The 24,653-nt window shown below is 33.4% G+C and overlaps 1 protein-coding gene across 1 annotated transcript in view; it reads left to right on the forward strand.

The window, feature by feature from the left end:
- Nucleotides 1-24,653, forward strand: part of Ndst4 (N-deacetylase and N-sulfotransferase 4) — a 240,708-nt gene that overhangs the window by 147,406 nt on the left and 68,649 nt on the right. Inside the window, exons 4-5 of the mRNA XM_047566890.1 lie at nt 5,688-5,873; nt 6,572-6,700. Of these exons, the coding sequence (XP_047422846.1) occupies nt 5,688-5,873; nt 6,572-6,700 (315 nt within the window). The remainder of the gene's footprint in view (nt 1-5,687; nt 5,874-6,571; nt 6,701-24,653) is intronic.

A 24,653-nucleotide genomic window follows, 5' to 3' on the forward strand; every position in this document is an offset into this window, starting at 1 on the left:
AGATATTGAATTATATTTACTTGGTTGCTAATAAAATAGCCAAGAAGATTCAAATTGCAGAACTCTAGATAGAAATTTCCTATTTTAACTTTAATAGCCAATGTTAACTGGAAATGATTTTCAACTTCCATTGATGTTCATGTCAAGGACATCATTCTTTTTCCACTAGCAAAATCTCTACATGTTAAAAATAGTAATCATATTCCATTATAATAATCAAATACTCTGTACTGTTTTGCAGTTTGGTCTTAGACATTTGCACTAAATTAATAGTTCTGAATTTTACAGGCTACTCTTTTGATGATATTTTACTATTTTATAGTGTTGTTTTGTTTTGAATTTCTATGTATCATCATTTCTTCTTTTCATTACTAAGATGACTTCTTGTCTGAGAAAGTAAGGGCAAAATTTCCTACTAGAGTAGTAGGGTCAAGAGCTTGTTATATTATCCCAGAATTACATAGTATCAGTTTAAAAATCCAAATGCACAAGAATGTACCACTCAATTGTTTTTATTCATAGACTAATTCTTAAAAGTTTTATTTAGATTTTTCTCATTTGCACTTACATTTTAAAACTATAGAGTAAAAAGGTTTTAACTTCTGTAGACACACCCTTTATAAATGTTCCTTTTTCATGAACACACCTGTTAGTCAGCTTTGTATCGCTATGACCAAAATACCTGACAAAAACAACTTAGAGGAGGAAAAGTTTATCTGGGACTCATGGTTTCAGAGGTCTCATTCCATAGATAGCCTACTCCACAGCACTAGACCTAAAGGACCCAGCAAAAGAAAACTGCTCAGCTCATGGCAGTCAGGCATGAAAGGAGGGGCACAGGGCACACCCCCAGTGACCCACCTCCTCCAGCTACACCCCACCCAACTGCAGTTACCACCCAACACAGTAGAACTTTCAAATTAAGATGGACTGATTCGTTTACAGCTTTCACAATTCCATCATTTCACTTCTGAACAATCTTAGATTAACAGAGGAGCATTTGGAGCACACTTGATATCCAATCCAGAACAACTCCTAAAACTTCTCGTATAGACAACTTTGAAATATTTAAGAGCCTAATTCTATTTCCATTGGCACAACTTTCACATTGCATGTTCATTTTAGAATATTTTGGTTTTGCTAACTTGATATATTTCATGCAGGCAAAATATTAGCTCTGTTTTGGGACATTTTATAGAATTACCCTTGTTCAATAGCATAGGAAAATATTCTTGTGATTGTCTTTGCTGTACTTTTTTTCTGTATATGTAATATGTCTTCTTTGATAATGTGTATGTGCAACTCCCAATGTCCACTGTTATGCCTTTTGTCTTTGTATGTCAAATTGGTTGAACACTATTATGAATTCAGAATAAATTGTTCAGAATTTAAAAAAGCAAAAGCTCTTTAGCCAAAACTCAACTAGAATTCAGATGCATTTGTCTAATTGATTGTCTCTAGATTTCAAATTTCATTAGGGCAAAAGCCATGTCTTACATTTAAGCCATCTAAGTGTATTCTTAACACTTAGCAAGGCACTTGACATAAATCATGAACTCAAAAGTAATTATTTCAAGTGTAGTTGAATTTAATCGTTTTAATGTGGGTTTGGTATATATTATTTAAATAGATTATAACTTCCTGTTTACCTACAATACCCTATCCACTGGCTGTTCAGTATGTAAGATTTAACAACCAATCATATTTATATACATATACTCTGTGTGTGTGTGTGTGTGTGTAGATAAGTGTTTTCCCTATAGTAACCACTTTTATTAGAGCAATATTAGGCAGTATTTTACCAAACTCTGCCTCTGTTTCCTAAAATTCAAAACACTAGATATCTCACCTGAACCTCCTAAATCTTTTATACTTATTAGAAAAGGGCAAAGACTAGCTCTATCAATCCATTTTTCCAAGCTAAAGTAACATTAAGTTATTTTAAACAGGGAGAAGTTTTATTCAGTAACATAAATACTTCCAAAAACTTTGGAAGGGCTGATGGAGCAGATTATAGGCTATATTGCTGCAGGGACTCACAGAGTCATACAGAGCTGTTTCCCTGGGGCATTTATCATTTCTGAGACTGCCAAAGGAGCTCAGACTGAAACAATAATCCTTTGCTGCAGCTCTGCAAAAGAGCACCAAACACTACTTAGAAAAATCTCTTGTTTTCAAGATCTCACTGTCCACCAACAGGAGCCAGCAGCTGCCAGAATTTAGCCTCTGTCTCCTTACTACCTCCAAAATCTGGCCAGAATACTTATAATTGATTGGAATTCATCTGCATTGAAAATGATAGTTGCAGAGGAGTTTGAGAGATGTAGGTTTTTAATTTATAACCTCTCCTAGTTAAAAAAAAATGATAGAAGTTCTAGTTCAGAAATGTACACTAAAATCAATTCCTTTTGTTCATAGTAGAAGCATTTTAGTGGAAAAGTAAAAGTAAAGACTGAATTTAGAAATCTTGGGTATAATTCTAACCTTAACACTTGTTAATGTGAGCAAGTCATATGCTTTCTCTGAGACTCAATTTCCATCTTTTATAGCAACATCCACTTGTCCTAATAGGATTATCATGAAGATCACATGAGATGTGAATGTAAAAACGTTTAATAAATATCAAGCAATTGCAAGAACATATGATCAGTAGGAATGATAAATCAAAAAATATAAATCAAAAAATCAGCAATACAGCTGCTGTTAGTGATTTAGTGTTAAATGCATTTTATTTTGCACTTGTTTTTGAAAAATGGTGGTGTTTTTTATATAGGCTGCAGTTTACCACAATATCTCGTTTTCCAACTAACAGGAAATTAATGTAAAAGGAAAAATGAGATAAGTCAAACTCCCCTGTAAATATTTGTGCTGGTATGTCATACTATAACATCATAGAATTCCTAGATCCCTTAGGAGACATTGTTCTAATAAATAATAAAAGCTATATTTGGAATTATTCATTCTGCAATTTATGTCTATTTTATAGTTTCAGGTACTTCCTACATTTACATTGAAAAACGTTTCAAAGTTTGTAACTTTTGTGATCTTGTGTAAATATGATGTTGGTTTCATTTTTTAGTTGGCCAGGTCTCTGTAAAGTGGGTCTTAAGTTCCAGACAGTAAAGAATGAAGCTTTCTAGTTCAGTAAGCCCCTTGATAACAGGAAAAGAGTTACTGGGGAATTGCTTTTCACTTTGTGTTATCATTTAGATTGAAAAAGTATAAACTCATAATTATCTAGTGTGATTTACTATTTTGATTGAGCTCCAGTTGCCAGTATGATAAGATGACCTTATGAGCAAAATAACATTGAGCCCCCAGAAATCAATAAGTATAATAAAATCTTTTTACTGACCCTTCCTTCCTACTCACCAAATCAATTGCTTTTTACCTTCTGATTTTTCATGAGAAGTTCTACAATTCATTTTACTACCTGTCAAAAGTGAAACATCTTTTTTTTTTTAAGAGAGGGAGTTGTTTGATATTTCAATCCCCTTCACTGATTTTACTTTTCATCTCTTTGTTTCTAGGACACTAACATACTTCTCTAACATTCCAGGCCCCACATTTGGAATAAAACATAAATAGTGATAGAAAATGAGGACTAACAAAGTGATTATTAAAGACCATTAGCATTCATAAACTGTTTTGTCATTCTTTAAATTATGGGATGAGACTTATAAAATCTCTGTATGAGGCACTTAGAAAAACAGTAAGAGGATTACAGATTTTTTTTTCCCCTTTCCTATGAATCAGAAGTAACCTCCCAGACAATAGTCATATAAATTCTATACACCAGACAAAGGGATTTGAACACCCTTTAAGCTAGTTTTCTCTAGTAGGGAAATTTGTGTCTCCCTCCCACATGTAACACAGCCACAGGTTCACAATATCTTGGCTATTGGATGCTTGTTCATCCTCAGAACACTGTGATACTTCACAGGCAACAGGAACAAATCATGGAGAGGTAAGTCCTCTCTCAGTACCATACATATCCCCCAGTGATATGTCAGGATTACAGCAGTTACCTGGTAGCTTTCAAGTACTTTTGTTACTGAACTTTTTCCAAGCTTATCTTATATTGAAAATAAAAGCTCCAGGCCTATGAGTATAGCTCAGCAGTGGAGAGTTTGTCTAGCACGTATTAGGCCCTAGGTCCAAGCCTCGGCACTGCAAAAAATAAATAAATAAGTAAATACAAGCTCTTGGAAAAAAAAAATTTTTTTCCTGCACACACTGAACAATGAGTTTTCCCTAGTGCCTAGCAAAATACTCCAGCTCATTTTAGAGCATTGATTTCATAATTCAGTCTTCCCACAGAGTCATTTGTTGCAATAGATGTTAGAAAACATATAATCTTGATAAAAGAGAAGTGAATTTGGTTATACAATGAGGTCATTCCAGGAAAGGAAGAATGATGGACACTTGTGAAATATTTAGGGCCCATCTTCTTAGTTAAGTGTGGCATATGACTTAAGCATTGTAGATATGTGATCCATTGCCTGCTTGCTTATTATACCAAACTGAATTCTTTTCTTTTGCTGTGTACCATGTAATAGAAAATATAAATGGCAATTGTCAAGTCAACACCTTTGTGTTCTATTTATTGATTCAATCAACTTTCATATATGACTGTACATTGTCATTTACAACCTCAATTGATGAGATTCAATCCTACAAGGAGTCTTTATAAAGCAGATAAGCATTTAAAAAGAAAGGTATAAAGAAGTAGAAATTAGAAAACTGCAGATCTGTTTCATGTCCCTAGAAATATAGCACCATTCTTTGACAATGTTTTCATATTCTTGCTTTAAATTTATACCTGTTTTCCTTAAGAGTTGACTGTTTATCCAAGGTAAGTATCTCATAGTGAAGTGTATGCTGTATAAGAATAAATTAAACTAAAGCTTAAAACCAGGAGTAAAATCTTAACCTTTCCTTTTCCTTGTCCCTTTGTGTCCAAAACATCATGGGCAATTATATAGCATTAATAGCCTGTTTTTAATCCAACAACATATGATCCAGATTTGCTATCCATCTTCACTTAATCTGCATCATAGAAACAGTTCCCTAAGACACGACTATGATTAATTTCCTCCCTTACAATTCATTTCCCTAGATTCTTCTTAAAATAGAGCATATCTTAGATGTGCAAGCTCACTTTATGCAAATATAAATAATTCTAAATCCTTTTGTTTACCTGTAAAAGTTCATTACTTTTATATTTCATACTTTCATTTCTTGTTTTGTTCAACAGGGGCTGAGGAGATAACTCAGTCAGTAGAGTGCTTGCCTTGTAAGCACAAGGCCCTGGGTTCAATTCTCAGCACCAAACAAACAAACAAAAAAAAAGATTTGTTTTGTTCAACAGTACACACACACACACACACACACACACATACCACCGCTTGCTCAAATAATACATTTTTTAAAAATTTCCTGTGTCTATCTGAAGAAAGGTCAAATTCACTTCCTATCTTTCCCCAAAACTTTCTGTATTCAAAATTCAGAATATCCACAGACCTCATGCCCCAAGAGAATGTAAACTGCAGAAAGATTAAAAACTCCATCTTGCTAGTTCATTCTATATGTGTTTCTCATACTCAGTGTGTTTTCTATAGGAGGTATCATGTTTTTTAATTGAATTAACTGATTACACTCCATCCCATTGTTCTGACTTCTTTCAGGAACATGGCATACCAATCAACATGGGCTATGCTGTGGCCCCACATCACTCAGGAGTCTACCCGGTTCACATTCAGCTGTATGCAGCTTGGAAGAAGGTCTGGGGTATTCAGGTTACCAGCACTGAAGAATATCCACATCTGAAACCTGCACGGTACAGAAAGGGCTTCATTCACAATAGCATCATGGTGAGCACGTACTACTGTGTATCTTGAAGGCTTTTGAGATCTACACATGGATTGAAGACAGATCACCATTACCTTTAAGGATGCAGAATCAAACCCTTTACATGAATTTCAGATATTCCCAGCCTAACGTGCTGGTAACCAGTCACACATTAATACGTCATTTGGCTCTAAGATTCCTTCCTAAGCTATGGAGTGACTTTGGCGAACCTAAGACAAACTAGAAATAGTGGGAATGAGTTTTGTATAGATTATCCACTGAAGGGTCAGAATTAAAATTTTGTCTAGCCAGCCTAACTTCTCCAGAGGAATTCCTCAATTCTATTTGTTTGGGTAGTTTAACTAAGAATTAAAGACAGGCTATGATTCCGTTTCAAGAAAACACTTTTCAAAATGCTGTCAACAGACAGAATGGAATAAAATAGCACCTGCGATATAAATTTATCTACTCATTTGCTTTGGCTTTCAGGCACCCAAAGATTCTTAGGGTACTGCTCTTTTTATTCCCTTTTTCTAGGATATTCCAAAAAGGGTGATATTTATTCCCTTTTGTATATTACAGAACAGATACAGAATGATGTATCCATTCTTATAAATGAGAATAAAACCATTATTCATTGTAATAAAAAATGATACTGTTCACTTTGATCTAAAATGACCTGTTTTAAAATGCCAATGTGCCACTTTTACTCTTTTCTCAGGTTCTCCCTCGACAGACCTGTGGGTTGTTCACCCACACTATTTTCTACAAAGAGTATCCAGGAGGACCCCAAGAATTAGATAAAAGTATCAGAGGAGGTGAACTTTTCCTCACAATTCTTCTAAATCCGGTATGTGTCCTATTTATGTATCTTACAATTACTTTGGTGTTTTTAAAATATTTCATTTTTATTTTTTATGTTGAATTGTCTTTTTTTTTTCTTTTTAAAAAACAGCATACTTCTATTAACAGTGAGTTTAAATCCATATGTAAAATAATTTTCTTGATAAAAGTTGACTTCTTTGTGTAGATCTGATGACAAAGTAGTGTTTTATTCTGAAATATGAGTAGTGAAAAACTTATTTCTAGCAATAAAAGAGGTGTTATGTCTTGCATTTTCTTAAGCTAGTTCTTTTTATCATTTGTTAAGGTATAATTGGCACATAAGAATTTTTTGTAATATAGAGTTTTCTGTATGTAAATCATGTAAATCATTTCTGTATGTAGAGTTTTCTGCAATCTGGGGCAATTTAACTTTTTCCTTTCCAACTTGGATGCCTTTCAAATCTTTTGCTTGCCTAATTGCTCTGACTGACTAACTTAATACAAATTTGAGGAACAGTGATAAGAATGTGCATCCGTGTCTTGTTCCTTATCTTAGAAGAAAAGCTTTTAGCTTTTCATCATATGATGAAGTATCATGGGCATGAAATTAGCTGTGGATTTATCATATATTGACTCTATGGTATTAAGATGCATTCCCCTCTAATTTGGGCGGGTGGTTTATCATGAAAAGATATTGGATTTTCTTGAATGCTTTTACTCTATCTGTTGAGGTGATCATGATTTTCATCCTTCATTCTTCTGTTTCTTTTGTGAATCTCATTTAATGATTTGGATATGTTGAACCGAACTTGCCTCCCTGGGATAAATCGTACTTAATCATGGTAAAGGATCCTGTTATGTATTGTTCAGTTTGATTGGCTAACTTTTGTTGTTGAGAATTTTTGATTCTAAGTTTACAACAGATAGTGTTATATAATTTTATTTTTGTTGATATTATTGTTGTGTTTTCACACATTATTTACTTCAGTCTCTAAAAATGTTCACCACACAAAGCTGCATTGAAAATATGTAACTATGTATTATCTTTGTCTACCTTGGTGATTTAAGTGCATTTTTAAATTTTTCACTAATTTTATTTGAAGTCAAAAACAGAAACTTGTGATTGGACCATTAGGGTGCCACCCTCATGAGTGGGTTTAATACCTTAATAAAATGTTTTTCAGGAGTGGGTATGCTTGCTTGTGCACTCTCTCTCTCTCTCTTCATAAAATGATGCAGCAAGAAAGCTTTCATTAAACTTTCCAGCCTCCAGAACTGTAAGATCATAAATTTCTGCATATATATAGATATAGGTTATATGTCTTTATCTTTAATTATATATACATATACCAGAGAAGTAGACACTTTTTCTATAATTGTGTCCTTACATCTTTCAAATTTGCAATGATATCCTTTTAAAAATATATACATATAAATATATATATATAAAAAATCAGACATCACTCTGTGGGGATATATTTTCATTAGATAATGTTGGCCTTATTTAAGCTTTCTGAATTTTTTCCCCCATAATGATTCCATTTCTAGAGCTTGGTTCAAAAAGTATGTCCTCATTTACATCCCAGAAAACCATGCACAAGCAAGACATGAGATAAGAGCATAACATAATAGATAAGACACTTAATGTGGAAAGCAAATTGAAAATTAGCTAAACAAAATTGAGGGGGAAAAGATGATAAGCTGGGAATTTTTTTGTACAAATGGGATTTATGCTATTCCCACCTTGCTTAATGTAAGAAATTTTCATACACAGAGAAAAAGATATATCCTTTAAATAAAACTAGAGCTAAATTGTGGTGAAGAACCAAGTAGGTTTGCAAATAACTTTTGTTAGTTAACATTTTAATTTATGAATAAATTAAGAACATAAATTGTATGAAAAACTTTAAAAACTTGAAAATTATATTGAAGGGGTAGGAAATGAAGATAAAATGATTTGTTAGCGTGTACTAAAAAAAACTTTGTTCTCAAATTGCATAGTTATTAAGAGCAAAACAAAACCGTCTGTTAAATTGGAGTTTTGGAAAGACACTAAACTTGGAACAGGAGCTGGATGTCCTATGATCCTTAGCAGGGTATTTCATTTCTCAGACATGCTTGTTCTCCTGTAAAATAAACTAGTTGAACCAAACAATTTTCGGTGTCCCTTCAGAGGTATTCTCACTGAACCCAAACTCAAGAACCCCAACTGGTTGTAGATATTATAAATTTGATGCCTTTTGTATACATTTTAAAAGATACCAAGGACATTATAAAAATAATTTTCAAAAACTGAAATGTATATGTGCTTATTAATGAAGCAATTGCAGAAACCTCTTTCTTTATCTCTTACTTCACTGAAACTTTAAACTGAGCAGAAGCAAGAGTCCCTTCACATTATTTCATTCTTGGGCTCTACTCTTGACCCCCTAATCTGCTCCAGTATCTCCTAAGGGAAGATCAGTATTCATCACAATACTAGATAATGCTAAACCTCTTTCCCCATGTTTGATTGCTATTGGAATTCACTAGTTGGGTGACTAACTACTTGTTATTAAAAACATGAATTTGTCTCTCTCTTTCATAAAGCATAATTCATAAAGCATAATTCTGAGACATAAATGTCCTTTAAATGAAATAGGTTATTTTATTTCTAGTATTCCATCTTTAGCACTTATGAACTAACTATACTAAGACTATAAGCCTCACTGAAAAGGCCCATCATTAACACACAAATGTATTTTAATTTCAGTCAGAACATAACAGTGAAAGAAGAGAGTTTCAGGAGGAAACAGGAGAGTTACAAACTGTACCTGTTTTAGCATTGTGAATTGATGGTGAAATTGTTTAACAAATTAGAACAGATGAATAAATGAGAAAGACCTGGACATATAATGCAGAAAGAGCAATGCTAAAGATGGCCAATAGTGGGGATAAGATAATACATTCTAATATGGCAATATGGAGTTTGAATCAGGGAACTAGTAGTCCACAAAGATGTGGGATAGAACAATATTGTTTAAAACATGAACAATGAATAACTATGAGAAATCCAAGTCAGACAGGCAGACAGGTTTCAGGCAGCCTAGACACAGATTAAATGGAGCTTAATTCCAGGGCTGCATAAGCATAAGCCAACAAGTGTGGCAGACAGGTTTCTCCAGAGAAATAGAAACAAGACAGAGAGAGGGAGAGAAAGAGAGACTATAGAAAGGAGAAAGAGATGATTATAAGGAATTAGCTCATCAATTATGAAGACTGTCAAGTTCCAAATCCAACATGCACTCAGTACTCTGTAGACCCAGAAAATGAAATTGTGTGGTTCTAATCTGAACCCAAAAACCAAGGGCCAGGAGAACTGAAATGGTATAGATTCAATCCAAATGCAATAGTCTCAAGATCAGGAAGATCTAAATATTTAAGATTTCATTTAGAATCTGAAGGCCTCCCCCCCACAAAAAAAATATCAGCGTTCCACGTCAAAGAATGTGAGGCATGAGAGAATTCCTTCTTACCCAGCTTTTTAGCTCTATTCAGGCCTTTAAGTGATTAGATGAGGCCCATTTACATTAATGAAGGCAATCTGCTTTATTCTATGCAAGAGATGTGTACTGGACTTATTCAAGTGTTGTACTCAACCAAAAACACCCTCATAGGTATACTCCCCAAAATGTTTGACCAAATAGCTGGGTATTCTGTGGCCCAGTCAAATGACATACAATTCACCAACATAACAAATAAGAAATTTAAGGTGGAAAGCAGATTGAAAGTTAGTCAAACAAAATCAGGTGGAGGGGGATAATATGTTGGGGATTGTTTTGTATAAGGGTCTTCTTATGAATAGAGAAACATTATAGATGATGAGTTTTCTTACTCACCTCAATAATGCTGAAAAGAGGAATCTTGAGACTACTTGGCTAATTATTATTTCAAGTTTGATAAGTCCAACAATTGAGAAAGGAGTGAACCTGCAGGATTGGAGTGAGGAAGGAAGAAACCAGAAAGAGCAAAAGTAAGTCTGACACCCAGTCTTCTCTGCCCACTCCTTCTCCAGTCATCACTTAATTCTTTGTCAGAGTATTTTTGTACTCTCTTATCAGAACAAAACTGAGGAAAAGAACTCTCACTTCACTGAAATGAAGATATGTTAGTGATACGAATGAAGATGGTAATTCTAAAGAGTATTTGCATTTAAAAAGAGGTGCTTCCTAAAGAAGAGGTTCATGATTAATTAGATCATCTGAAATCCCTTGGGATTTTGTTTTATGTGGAAAGAATTCAACATGCATGAAATCATTCAGAGATGATTATTTTCTCTACCAAGTGCTCCAGCTGACACTGATTGTGAAAAAGTAACATTTGTGAGAATGTATGAGTAGAACAGGTGATCAGGGGCCTTAAACTCTACGGAATGAAGACTAAACTACCTTTATTTCCTTTTCTCATTAATAATGTATACTGTCACATTATAGAAATGTGGAAGACATTGCATATTATGACATCACTCTTAGATGGTGATTTTCTCTGCATATTTATAAATGATTGGTAGATTCCTGCAATCAACATTGAGTGTTTATATGTTGATCAGTGGATGAATAAGGACACAGCAGCATGTCACGAAGCTGGCAGTGAAAGTAAATTTACAAGATGACAGTATTAATATCCAATTTTTCTCAATACTACAGTGATAGCGACAATCCAGCAGAGTAAAATTTAACAGGGAATAATGAAAAGCTTCCAAAATTGTTTAAAAAAAACCAATGGTATAATCATAGTTTTATATAAAGGTTAATATTATATAAGGATAATTTAACTTGCCAGAAAATCATATGTGCTGTATGAGAACATACTAAGTTCCATATCATTAAGAATTGTCCAAGTACAAGTTTTGTAAGAATGTGGAATTCAATACTTCTAATATCTCATCTGTTGCTGCAAATCTATGATTTCAGTGTCATTATAAAATCTTTCATTTTAAAACAAATAAAAAATAAGTTTAATCTTAAACATTGCACACCAACATTATAAATTTGGGATTTTATGATTTAAATTCAGAAGAAAAGAAGATAATTTGTCATTGCTATGTTTTTATAAGAGTAAAAGATAAGATAATGTGGATTGATAGTTAGTGGTAGATACATGGAAGTAGAAAAGAAAAAATATCTCCCATCACTAGTATTCTGAAAAAAGCATATGTTATTTCCAGATTTAGCAAAACCATTTTGAATTTTGATTGGTAGTTTCTGAATTCATTTGTATGTAAGCATCCTATGAGGCTAATAAAAGCTGCTAAGTATATGAAGGAATACCCTGGCATCTCCTCCTCTGGAGTGCTTTAAAGTAGAATCAACAACTATATAGCTCTTTCTTATCACCTTGGGAATTCATCTGCGTAAAGGAAAGGGACTAGATTAAATAACCTTGAAAAGTCCCACATATATGTTTTGGGTTTGTTTTTTTTTTTCTTTTTTTGCTTTCTTTCTGATTTATAACTTCTACAACTCTGTTCTGCAGAATAGCAGAATTTCTTTGCCCAGCTTCTGCTTTAAGGAGTCACATTATTTTATGTTGTCCCCCACCAGAATAGACCTGTACCTTTTCTGTGCTCAAAAGTCCATATTTTTCTTGAAGCATTTTCAAGTTGCTTTTTTTAAAATTTTGACTCTAGCCAGCATGCAGAGATATATACTGTTTCATAGTTTTATAATTTACAAAACATGTAATTATTTTATAATCTACCCTAAAACAGAAAATGTGAATTAGAATAAATTTTTACACTTTGACTCACGTATAATAAATTCCTGTTACTATAGTGTGTTAGATCTTTTGATTCAGCAACCACAAGGAATAGGCTTTCTCAGTTTCCTTGAATACTGACATGTATTGCCCAAATGAGTATAACAATTGAAAATTATATGATCTGAGGGCCATTTGAATGGCATTTCAAAAGAATAGTGAGGCATCTGTCCACTTAATATTCAGATACTTCCTGGTATTTTTCTTAAATTCTTATCATGACCTCATCACATATTGATATTTTCCTGCACTATTCCACACTTGTCAAATACTAACATGTATTTCCCTGGTGCCAAATCTTTCCTGTATTTTCAATATAATCTTTGTTCAGACAGGAAGAAATATAATTTAATCATGTGCGAGGTGAAACAGCTTAAACCAGGTAGCCCACCATCATTCAAGTTGAGACACTGCTCTATAAAATATTCAACAACTGACAATAGTTAATAAAAGAAAAAAAGGTCTGGAATCTTATCAGATGGTGTCACCAGTAACTATAAAAGCTTGAAATGAATATGTCCTACCTGATTTAATTTTTTCCTCCTTCATTTTAATTCTGTGCTATACAAAGAGCAATATAAAAATAGAATTTTCTACATTTTCTTGATATGTTTAAACAGTCCTAGATCTTTAGCATACTCTAAAATTGGTAGGACTGGAATCAGGATATTTACTCTGTTTTCCAAGGTTCACAACAGTGCCTAAACTAACTAACCCTTGCCAATTCCATTGGTCACTTGCAAATTCAACTGAACAAAAATTATGTGCCTGAAAGAGGGGTATTCTTGAAATTGACAGTCCAGTATAATGGACCTGCAGTGATGTACTTCTCCATGTGCTATCTCTAAACTTTCATACACTTAGGCTGGTTAATGAGCTTTCCTTCTTCATATATGTAATATCTCAATCTCTGAGTTTGTGGACTCTCATAGCAGGTACAGTGCATTATGGATTAGTACTGGCTCTTCAGATAAATTAGAGAAAAGGCAGCTGTAAGGCATAGGAAAATATCAACATGAAACATCCTGAACCAAACTTCAAAGAGTTCTTTTCAATGCTGAAATAGTATAGAATCAGATATGTAAGGTAATTAACAGAAATCTATTTTGTGTTCAATGCAACAAATGAAAAATGTAAGTCTGCAGCAAATTATAAAGAATTAATGATTACTGATAACAAAGCATTCAAGTATTTTTTGATGATTTGGACTTCAGTTTTCTATCAGCACTGTGCATTACAGAGAAGGATAACAATATTTCCTATAGAAAAAAGCAATTAAATATTCCATCCAAATATACTTCTTTATAAAATTATATATTAATACTATACTTGGAATCTCACTAGATTTTTCTTTTACTAGTGTTCCAGAAGTATTTATTTTTGTAGAAATTAACTTCTAACTTGTCTACTATAGTGAAAACTGCCTCTTCCTTAGACAGGGACTTTGAAGCAATTAGTGTTATTGGGAGCTCTGGGGTTTAGAGCCCTGGAGACTTGCCACCAACTGTGAGAAGAATGGACCCCTGCAGAGTATATAGATTGTGGAAAATTCTATTTCTATTCACTGAAAGACCTGCAAGTTACTTCTTTTTTTCCCCCTTTATCTGTTTTATTTTTTTCCTTCCTTAAGGATTTGCAGGACTAACCTTTACAAAAGGACATGAATCACCACTTCTGCAATGATTCACACTCACAGCAGGCATTTGTAAAATCTGAAATCAGCTAAGATCAGTGCTCTCACTACGTATGATATTATTCTTTCTGTTCACAGTGAAACTCAGGATCAGAGTTGGTATAAGGATATAGAAAATGTGGGAAGATTTTGCTTTATCCTAATGTTTTAGTGATTCAGATTTTGTTTAAATTTCTACAGTAGAATTTACTAGAAACTAGTAATTCAGAATGTAAAGTGTGCAATCACAAAAGAACAGAATATTTTTATCTCCTGAACCTGAACTCTGTCTTCTTGTCGAATAGGAGAAAGATTGCTATTGTTGTGTAGACATGCATCTTTCTAATGCAGCAGTTGCTACGAGTTCTGATGAAATACAATTTGCATTCCTATGTATTTCAATATAATAAACTTTCAATATAATGAATAGAAATATTATTTTTGATCACTTGACCATATTTCACTTTGTTTATTCCTACTTCATCTTCCTCTGGCTACTCCTCAGATTCAGATACAGTGAAATTAAAATATGGGCTATTTTCTAAAACATGTTGATATGTTCTATTTTTGTGTTTGAAGAAAGCAAGCTTTTCTATTTTTCCAATAATGACTAATATGCTAATGATGACGTGGAGTATTATGTAAATGCAGAACTTACTGGAATCCATTGAGAAACTAAAACTCTTATAATTTCTACCCATATGGTCTTATCAGCAGATGTTCAAAGGGTTTCTATCACTACCCTTGGTTTTAGTCAGTATTTACCTTTTAAATTTTTCTTTGAGATTTATCTAATCTTAAATTTAAAAACTATTGAGAAAATAATCAGAAATCTTGTGCTTAATTTAAAATGAATTGTTGGAATGCTCTCAATTACTTAGAATATCGACCTTCACTACCCTTTGTGTCTCAAACATTTTCTTATTTATTTTATTTCTTTCCCCAAGGAGATTCTCCAGATGTGTTCATTAGTTGAGAGTTCTCTTGTGTGTGTTCACAAATGTGTTTAGCAAGTCAAGGAATATGAGAGAATACTCTCCAGGGAAGTTGATATTTAAGTTGACCTGAGCAGAAATATTAATTCATGAGGTAAATGAGGTAGCATGTCTGGGTGTGGGTAGTTAAGGCTTATTAGTAGGAAGTTTTCCAATGAGAAGAGAGAGAGTTATAGAGGATAAAATTATCATACCAGGTTTGTGAAGAGTTAATGTATGAGTTTTGCAAGAGTGGAAGATGCAGATAAGGTTGTAAGAGTAGGTAAGGGTAAGATGCTAAAAGTTTTTCTTCACCATGTTGATAATGTGAAAACTATTCTGTTGTGGAGAAGGAAGGAATTTAAATAAGAAAGTGGTACAGTCAAATAATAATTGTTATTTGTAGCTATATTTGTCATTTCAGGGCCTATTCTCTATCAGAAGACCTTAGTATGTATAGCTTCTTTTAACTATAGTGCTTTCCTATCCTTACTGTTTCCACCTTAACTTCACTATTTGTCCATCTAATTTCACCTTGACTTTTTCTTCCTTGACCATGGGGCTCCCTCACAGGTTTAGGTCACTGTCATTGCTATATGTATACAGATAGAGCCATGTGCATAGTACAACACACAGTGATATTTTTAATGTTTATTATGTTTATATAATACCTTTTATAGGCATACTACATGTATCCCTAGACTTGTAGTATTGGCTCAATAGTTTGAATCAATCAATAAGTGAATATTATGCCATCATAATGCATGTGTCTACTTTCTCATGAGATTACACTGTTAGAAGAAAAAGGAAAGGAAAGAAAAACTAGGGGTTGGAAAGGAGAGGGGTGAGGAGATGAGACAAGAGGAAGGGAAAGAGGGAAGGAAAGAGAAAAGAGGGAAGAGAAAGAAGAGAAAAGGGGAAGTCTTCCCTCCTTTTTTATAAAATAATATGGACAGCAGGAATATCACTGAAAAATCTAATAACCCAAACTCAGAAAATCTTGTTTTATTTTTCCTGAAAAAAAATCATAAAATCTCCATGTGCTTCAGAATTACTGTCTATAAAATGGGGTTGATAATATTTCTCTTACTGTTTTGCAGAAAGGAGAATGAGATATGTCAAAAAGGAAATATTTTGATTTCAGAAAAATGTTATAATTTTGATATAAATCTCACCTGGAAAAGTATAAGTATGAATTATTTTTATTACCAAATGCTATTTGAGGTATGTTAGAAGTCCATAAGCCCTGGGTTTATTTTCAGTTTGGATTTTGCTTGATTGTTTCTCCTTGCTCTGACACATAATTCAGGTGATAAAGTTATCTGTCTTATAAATGTTTTGAGTTCATTTTATGTTTTGCTTCTGAAAATGTTCTTAGTAGTGTTTCAGTTGATTGTGTTTTCTGGGTTATTTTTAAATGATAAAATTTCTATCATTTTCATTTCAGTGAACAAATTGAGTCATCAAATGCAATTCTTGATCAGTCAAGAATAGTTTTTCATTTGATATTGTTGTCTACAAAGTACCTTGGATGTTGCTGTCCAAGATTTTTGTTTTGGTTGTTAGCATTACCAGTTTTATGGTCTTTTAATTTTTGTATTAAGTTTGCTGGGAACACTAAGTTTGTACTCAATTGACTAATATTTATTCTCAACATTGACTGTTGTGGGAGGTTGCCCCAATGTGGAATAAATAGAATTATAGCACCATCCATATTTAGCATGCACAAATTAACTACATAAAAATTAATGATCTTCCTAATTGTTACATATTTACAGATTATTTGGATGACTGTTTTGGATTTAATATTAGTAAGAAAATTGGACACCACAAACCAAATAAAAAACTCTGAACTGGATTTCATTACCTTTGCAAGGGGAAAGGATACTCTTTATGTTTAGAATCATTGATCCTATAGATCTGTCTTCATTGAACTTCACACCTAACAGAACAGTCAGTGTTCAATTACCTCTCTGTGAGAACATTAACCAAAACCAAAGAAGCAACCAAGAGATTTAGAAGTAAAGAAAAGGTCATGTTCTTGTAAACGGAAAGTTCATGATGACTCCCAGCCTTCTCCAGCACTGTATGAAAATTACCAGCTTAAACAATGTAAAAGATCAGATTCCAAGCATGAAGTGTTTCCTTGATTTATAGTTGTCACTTTTAACGCAATTTAAAGTATTCGATAATGCCATTCAAAATATAAAATGTAAGTAACAGAATCTTGCTCCTTCTTGAAGCTGTTATTATATCCACTTAAACTCTCTTTCACACACAGGTACACACTCAAATCAAATGCAAATAAAAGATGTGACTTCTAAATTGCCATCCTCCTGCAATTTCGATTCAGAAGTCCATTTCATAGTTCACTTAAACAACTTTCTCCAGCAATCAAATCTCCATAGGCAGAGCTTTTTACATGGTCTGAGATGCTATGCTCATAAACACGAGTTTAGGAATTATGAGCTATTTTGAGAAATAAAAAAGAAACTTAAGTACATCACATTGTCCCAAATTTAAAGCAGCTTCTATCCTATCGTTTGCTGAATGTATTTTAAATATATATATATATATGTATGTATATGTGTAATGTATATGTATAATAGCTTATAATGATTCTTTTAGTCTTGACCAATTTAACTTTTGAAAAAGCCCGCCTACAAGCAAGCACTGTGACAGTAACTTAGAGAGTGAGAAATCATTGGCCTAATTATTAAGGCTTTGGAAGTAAGTTTCTAGAAAGCAAGAAATTTCCCAGTAACATCAGGAGACATTCCTTTGACAAGTCATGCATCTCTGTGTGTGTGTGTTTTAAATAAATAAATCTATCACTAAGAACTATCAACTCTACTTCCAAAATACACCCCAATTTTTTTTTCTCCACATCTGTGGCAACCCTACTGAATAATGTCTCCATTATCTCTCTTCCAGAAAAACTACCACTCTGAGTGCATAAACTCCAATTGTCCCTAGAGCAGTCAGTGAACTGTTGTTAAATGCAAAGTAAAGCATACCATGACTATTTTTAAAATTCCTTAATGACTTGTCATTTAATCTTAGAATTAAATTCAAATTCTGACTCATGACATGGTTTACTGCTACCTTTTCTGCATTTATCAAGTTCCATTCTGACCTTCACCTAGTATAATCCAGAAGCACCATCCTTCTTTCTTTCAATCCTTCAAACATACTGTGATTGTTCACCCCTCAAGGTTTTTGGGTTCCCATCACTTGTTTGGAAAGAGCTGCTTCCAGGAATTTGGGAGACTGATTTCTTCTGCCTTTCATATCTTAGGTCAGAAGTCACCTTCTCAGAAAGGAGTTGGCATTTCCTTAGTCACTCTCTAAAAATATCCATCTTTTTTTTTTTTTTTTCACAGAATTTAGAACTCTCTGAAACATTTTTGTACTCACCATCTGTCTCCCTTCCTCAATTCCATACCCTAACCTGGTGTCACCAATGACCCACTCCACATTGGCTCCATGAATCCACTAACATTTTTCTTGCACTGGGGATCCAGGGAGGACACTGATGGCATGGGAAATGTCAAGTCATTGATGGCAAACCCTTGTGTATTTCTGCAAAGGTATCCTTGTGCACTTTAGAAGTGAAATTTAGCCAAGAATTTAGTAGTTTATCATGTGCAAATTAGATCAGTTCTGCATTGATCATTGTTTGTTTGTTGTGGCACATAGATAACGTTATAATTTTTATGGGGAACAGCAGATACCTGAAATGTCTTATAAAGTTTGTGCAAGTTTGACTTAAAGTAATATTTCCTTTTACCTCACCAACTTAGTGATATTAATGTCTACCTAAAAGTAGAAAAAGATACCTAGTAATCACTTCCTGAAAACACATGTCTAAATATAGGCTATGAACAAAATTTGAAAAACTCTTGTGATATCTAAGCTTTCTTCAATGTCCACTCACTCAAGTATTGTCACCCATTATTCTTAATGTTCCGATTCTTTGTAATTCATAGTATTTATTAACAGTTTAATATGGTTAACCTTCTAGACACTTTATATGTAGTAACTCATTTAAACTTCCCAACAATCATATGAAATGGTCACTATTATCTCCAACGTTGCACAGCTGGAGAATAGCAGAGCTACTAGCAGAGCTCAGAAAGTTTCATTCCAAAGTTTCTACTTTTTACCAGTACATTGTATTGTCTTGCGGAGCCAGATGACTATCAAAACAGTGACAAAACTTGGGAAAATCTGTCTTTTTAATTCAGAATGATTTTAATAACAAAATCTGAACTCCATCAACTTCCAGGGCTGAACAAATTGATGAAGTTGCAAAGGAATATATACCTTTCAAAATTCCATGCTCCTGTCAAAGCTATGGGCTCCTTGATTCACTCAATAAATGCCTAGGAAATATTTACAGTGTTCCAGAAATTTTTTTAAAAATTAACAATAGAGTCTTCACAAACTGGAGGAGAAATAATTACATAATGAAAATTTAGATAAGATTTGCTAAGTGCTGTCAACAACAACAAAAAAACCACATGGAAATATTGAAAGGAGGGAATTTCCCATCCCTGAATGAAACAGAAATCTCTCTCAAGGGAATGTCCCATTTGAATTGGACTGTGTATCTAGAATTTTTACCATCATTCAAACTTTATAATACATTTCAGATATCTGCTGTTCCCCATAAAACTGTTATGTTTGTGCCACAACAAACAAACAAACAATGATCAGTGCAGAACTGATCTAATTTGCACATGAAAATCTGTTAAATTCTTGGCTAAATATCACTTCTAAACCTCACAAGGATACCTTTGCAGAAATACAGAAGGGTTTACAATCAATGACTTGACAATTTCTATGCCATCAGTGTCCTCCCTGAATCCCCAGTGCATGACAAATTTTAGTGGATTCATGGAGCTAACATGGAGTGGGTCATTGGTGACACCAGGTTGGGGTATGGAATTGGGAAGGATAAGGACAATTCATTCAGAGAAGAAACAAATGAACTAATGAGTTGGAGGCATATATGGAAAAGTGTGCAGAAAAAATAAATAATAAAGGGGAAAGGCAAAAGTGGAGGCAGAAGAGAAGAAGGCTAGAAGAGAGTTTGGGGCTAACCTATTCACATTTGTATTGATTATGTATAGACATATTTGGGTGGGCAAGGGACATGACATTCAGGTTTAGAAAGAAAGCTAATGTTATTATTTCTTAATAGTCAATCTATTCCATCAAATTGTAAATTTCTCCAAGGAAGTATCTTTTTCTTTTCATCAAATCATAAGAGAAGTTTCAGCCCCTTACTGGAATTTTCAGAAAACTGTCCTAATCTTAAAGAACATAGGACTAATTTGGGGCGATCTATTGTTCAGGAATGGGCCGGTGGTATAGGAAACCATGTTTGTGTCATTTCTTCTTTCTAGTCTGTCTTTGCAAAATGAAAGCTTGCAAGACTTCAAAAATGAACCTTTTCTGATTCATTTTGAAATCGTGTAATATATGGAAATATATACAGAAATATTTAATCCATGATCTTTGCATTTTTTAAACTATTCTTATTTTCCTTCCTTCCTTTCTCCTTTTCCCATTGTCTTCTATTCTTTTTGATAAGCAATGTTAACTCATTGCTTCTAGAATCATTATACTATTAAACTCTCCAAAAATAGTTATATTATGTTTACTGATTTTAGTGATAATGATAAAAATTATGGATTTCAATTAACCATTAATGAAATAAACTTTAAATGAATTTATTTTGAAAAGTATAAAGACCTTTTGCTGTCCATTTAGTATTATTAGTGAAATGTTTTCTGTGTTAAAGAAAAGCAGAAAGGAATCTGGTAAGACTTACTATGTCACTGCCCAATAAAATCACGTTTATAAGTTATAACTTCATTCATGAAAAAGAGAACGGCAATTCTTTGCACATTTTGACAGTTAATGAATAGGTTAACTTAAAGAAAGAGTGAATTTAATACCTGGAAGTTATTTTACCTTCTAATTCAACATACTATCCTCATTTTATCCTACCTGCTATCAGTAAAGAGAGAGTGATACGTGAAAAAATAAAATCAATTCAAGTACAATTGTCCACTGATCACATTATGGCATTACCCAATTTTTTCAGGTCCCCTCCTGGGTACTTGGCAGCTTGGGGGGTTTGTTCTTAGCAGGCTGAGCAGAGGGACTGCAGAGCAAACTGTACCTTTGTGATCCCTGGAGAACCCCTCAGAATGATGTAAGGTTAGTAACAAAGTCTACCTTCAGGGATCCTCTTCCCTGCTAATTGAAGGGAAGTTAATGTCTTGTCCCTTTGCTAAGCAATATGTTGCATTTGCTTTTTTCTTCATTTTTTTTAAATTCACTAAAGATAGCACCAGGTTAATATTTTTAGGGTTAGTAAAGATTAGATGTTGACTAATCAAGGAAAATTTAGGAATGAACACAAAAATTCTCCTACTTCCACCTAATGCTGCCCAGAATCTGTTACTTATTCTCTGTTTGATGATACAGGGAATTAAAAGAATTTAATGAAACAATAAAGGTGCTGGGCATGGTTGCATTGCACGTAATCCCAAGTACTCCAGAGGCTGAGCCAGGAGGATCACAAGTTGAAGGTCAGTCTAGGCAATTTAGCAAGGCCCTGTCTCAAAACAAATACAAAAAGGGAAAGGTTAGGAAGAAGCTCAGAGGTAGATCATTTTTCATCCATATGTAAGAAATTAAGTTTTAATCCCCATACCACAAAAAATATAAAATTAGAAATTAAAAGATGAAAACTTTTAGTATTTAGAAGTAATAGGTATGCTTACTATTTCTTCTTCTGCAGGTAACAAAAAGAAATTTTTTCTAATTAAATGGTATTCAAAATTTGGGGACATATAAATAAAAATTATTTCAAACAAGTATCTTCAAAATGTTCATAAATGCTTTCTATATGCAAATTAAATTAATTCTTACTATACCAATGCATTAATATACTATGTATATTATATTAAGATGATAAATAAATATAATTATGTTTTCTTCTTGAAGATGAGCTTATCAACCCAGGGGTTCTTGAATATCATTCTGAGGACCATCACTGTAGTATATTAAAAATTAATGAATAGAAAAATATTTCCAAATATGCATAATAAATTTCATGTTACCATTCTTTAAAAATAAAAGAAATGTATTATGGTAGTGATTTTAGTCTATGCAATAAAGTTCATTTTTCTGTAGGCTAGTGTTTCTCCAATTATAGCTGATCATTTCAGGTATAGCATGATATTCTCCATTTCCATCCATTTACCAGCAAATGCCATATTTTCATTCTTCTTTATGGCTGAGTAGAACTCCATCATATATTTATACCACAGCTTCTTAATCCATTTGGGCATCAAAATTGTTTCCATGATTTAACTATTGTGAATTGTGCTGCTATAAATATTGAGGTGGCTGAATTGCAGTAGCATGCTGATTTTAGAACTTTGGGGAAAATACCCAGGAGTGAGATAGCTGGGTCATATGGTGGGTTCCATCCAATTTCTTGAGGAATCTCCATAAATGGTCACACTGCCAAAAACAATATAGAGATTCAATGCAATCCCCATCAAAATACCAATGTCATTCTTTATGTAATTAGAATAAATAATTCTTAAATTCATTTGGAAGAACAAGAGACACAGAATAACCAAAGCAATACTAAGCAAGAAAAATGAAGCAGGAGGCATGATAGTACCTGATCTGAAATTATACTACAGAGTTGTAGTAATAAAAATACCATGGTATTGGCATCAAAATAGACATGAAGATCATTGGAACAGAATAGAAAACACAAAGGCCAAATGTTTTCCCTGAAAAGTGGATGATGATATGTGATGGGGATGTGGGGTGGGGGGGTGAGAGAAGAATGGAGGAACTTTAGATTATGTAGAGGGAAATGAGGAGGGAGGAGGGTATGAAAAATGGTGGAATGGGACAGATACCTTTACCCTATGTACATGTATGATTACACGAATGCTATGAATCTACATCGTGCACAGTCATAGAAACAAAAAGATGTACCCTATTTGTGTACGATGAATCAAAATGCAGTCTGTAAAAAAAAAATAGAATAGAAAACAAAGAGACAAATCTACATACCTATACCCATCTGATATTTGACAAAATCTCCAAAAATAGATCTTGGAGAAAAGACAATGTTTTAAACAAATGGTGTTGAGAAAACTGGTAGTTATTTGTAGAAAAGATGAAATTAGATCCCTCTCTCTCAACCTGCACAAAACTTAAATCCAAATGGATCAAAGACTTAGGAATTACATCAGGAACTTTACAAATGCTAAAAGAAAACACAGGGTCAACATTCCATCATATGGGTGGTGCTGGCACTGACTTCTTTAATAAGACCTCTAACATGCAAAAAATAAATGCAAGTATAAGAATCAATAAATGGGATACTGTTGAATATCATGCTAAGTGAAATAAGCCAAGCCCAAAAAACCAAAGGCCGAATGTTTTCCCTGATAAGTAGAGAATGATATATGATGGGATTTAGGGGATGGGGAATGAGAGAAGAATGGGGGAACTTTAAAGTTGAAGGAAATGAAAAGGAGGGGGGCTATGAAAAATGGTGGAATGAGACAGACATCATTACCCTATGTACATGTATGATTACACGAATGCTATGAATCTACATTGTGTACAACCACAGAAACGAAATGATGTACCCCATTTGTGTACAATGAATCAAAATGCAGTCTGTAAAAAATTAAAAACTAAATAAAAAAATTTTAAAAAAACTTCTGCACAGCAAAGGAAGTGATTAAGAGCATGAAAGGAGAGCCTACAGAATGGGAGAATATCTTGGCCAGCTACTCCTCTGATCAGGGATTAATATCCAGAATATAAAAAGAACTCATAAAACTTAACACACACACACACACACACACACACACACAAAAACAGAAAATCCAATCAATAAATGGGCAAAAGAACTAAACAGACATTTCTCCAAAGAAGAAGCACAAATGACCACAAATATATGAACAAATGTTCAACATCTCTAGCAATCAGGGAAAAGCAAATCAAAATTATACTAAGATTTCATCTCACTCCAGTCAGAATGGCAATGATCAAGGACATGATCAACAACAAATGCCGACAAGGTTGTGGGGAAAAGGTGCATTTGTATATTGTTGATGGGACTGCAGACTAGTACAATCCTCTCATTTTAGAAGCACAAAAAGTATTTAAGATCACAGTGTAAATATTTAATGCTTGATTATTATTTTTAAAGGAAATGAGTGGTATTATTAAAGAGTTAAAATGTGATCATCATTTCCTTGGCTTGTGACTTTATGGTCAAAAATTTTGTATATGTTAGGTCCTATGTGCTCATTAATTATTAGTGCTCAAAAAGAATTCACACTAAAAAATTACCAAGAAAGCCAAAATCAGTTTTTATCCTTTTTCAACAAAACATTGAGAATATGTAATTGAGTTAGGTATGGATATTTTATATTCATCATTCTTTTGGACCTTGATTCATAAAAATATATTACTTT

This window comes from Sciurus carolinensis, chromosome 10 (assembly GCF_902686445.1).
Source record: "Sciurus carolinensis chromosome 10, mSciCar1.2, whole genome shotgun sequence".
NCBI lineage: Eukaryota > Metazoa > Chordata > Mammalia > Rodentia > Sciuridae > Sciurus > Sciurus carolinensis.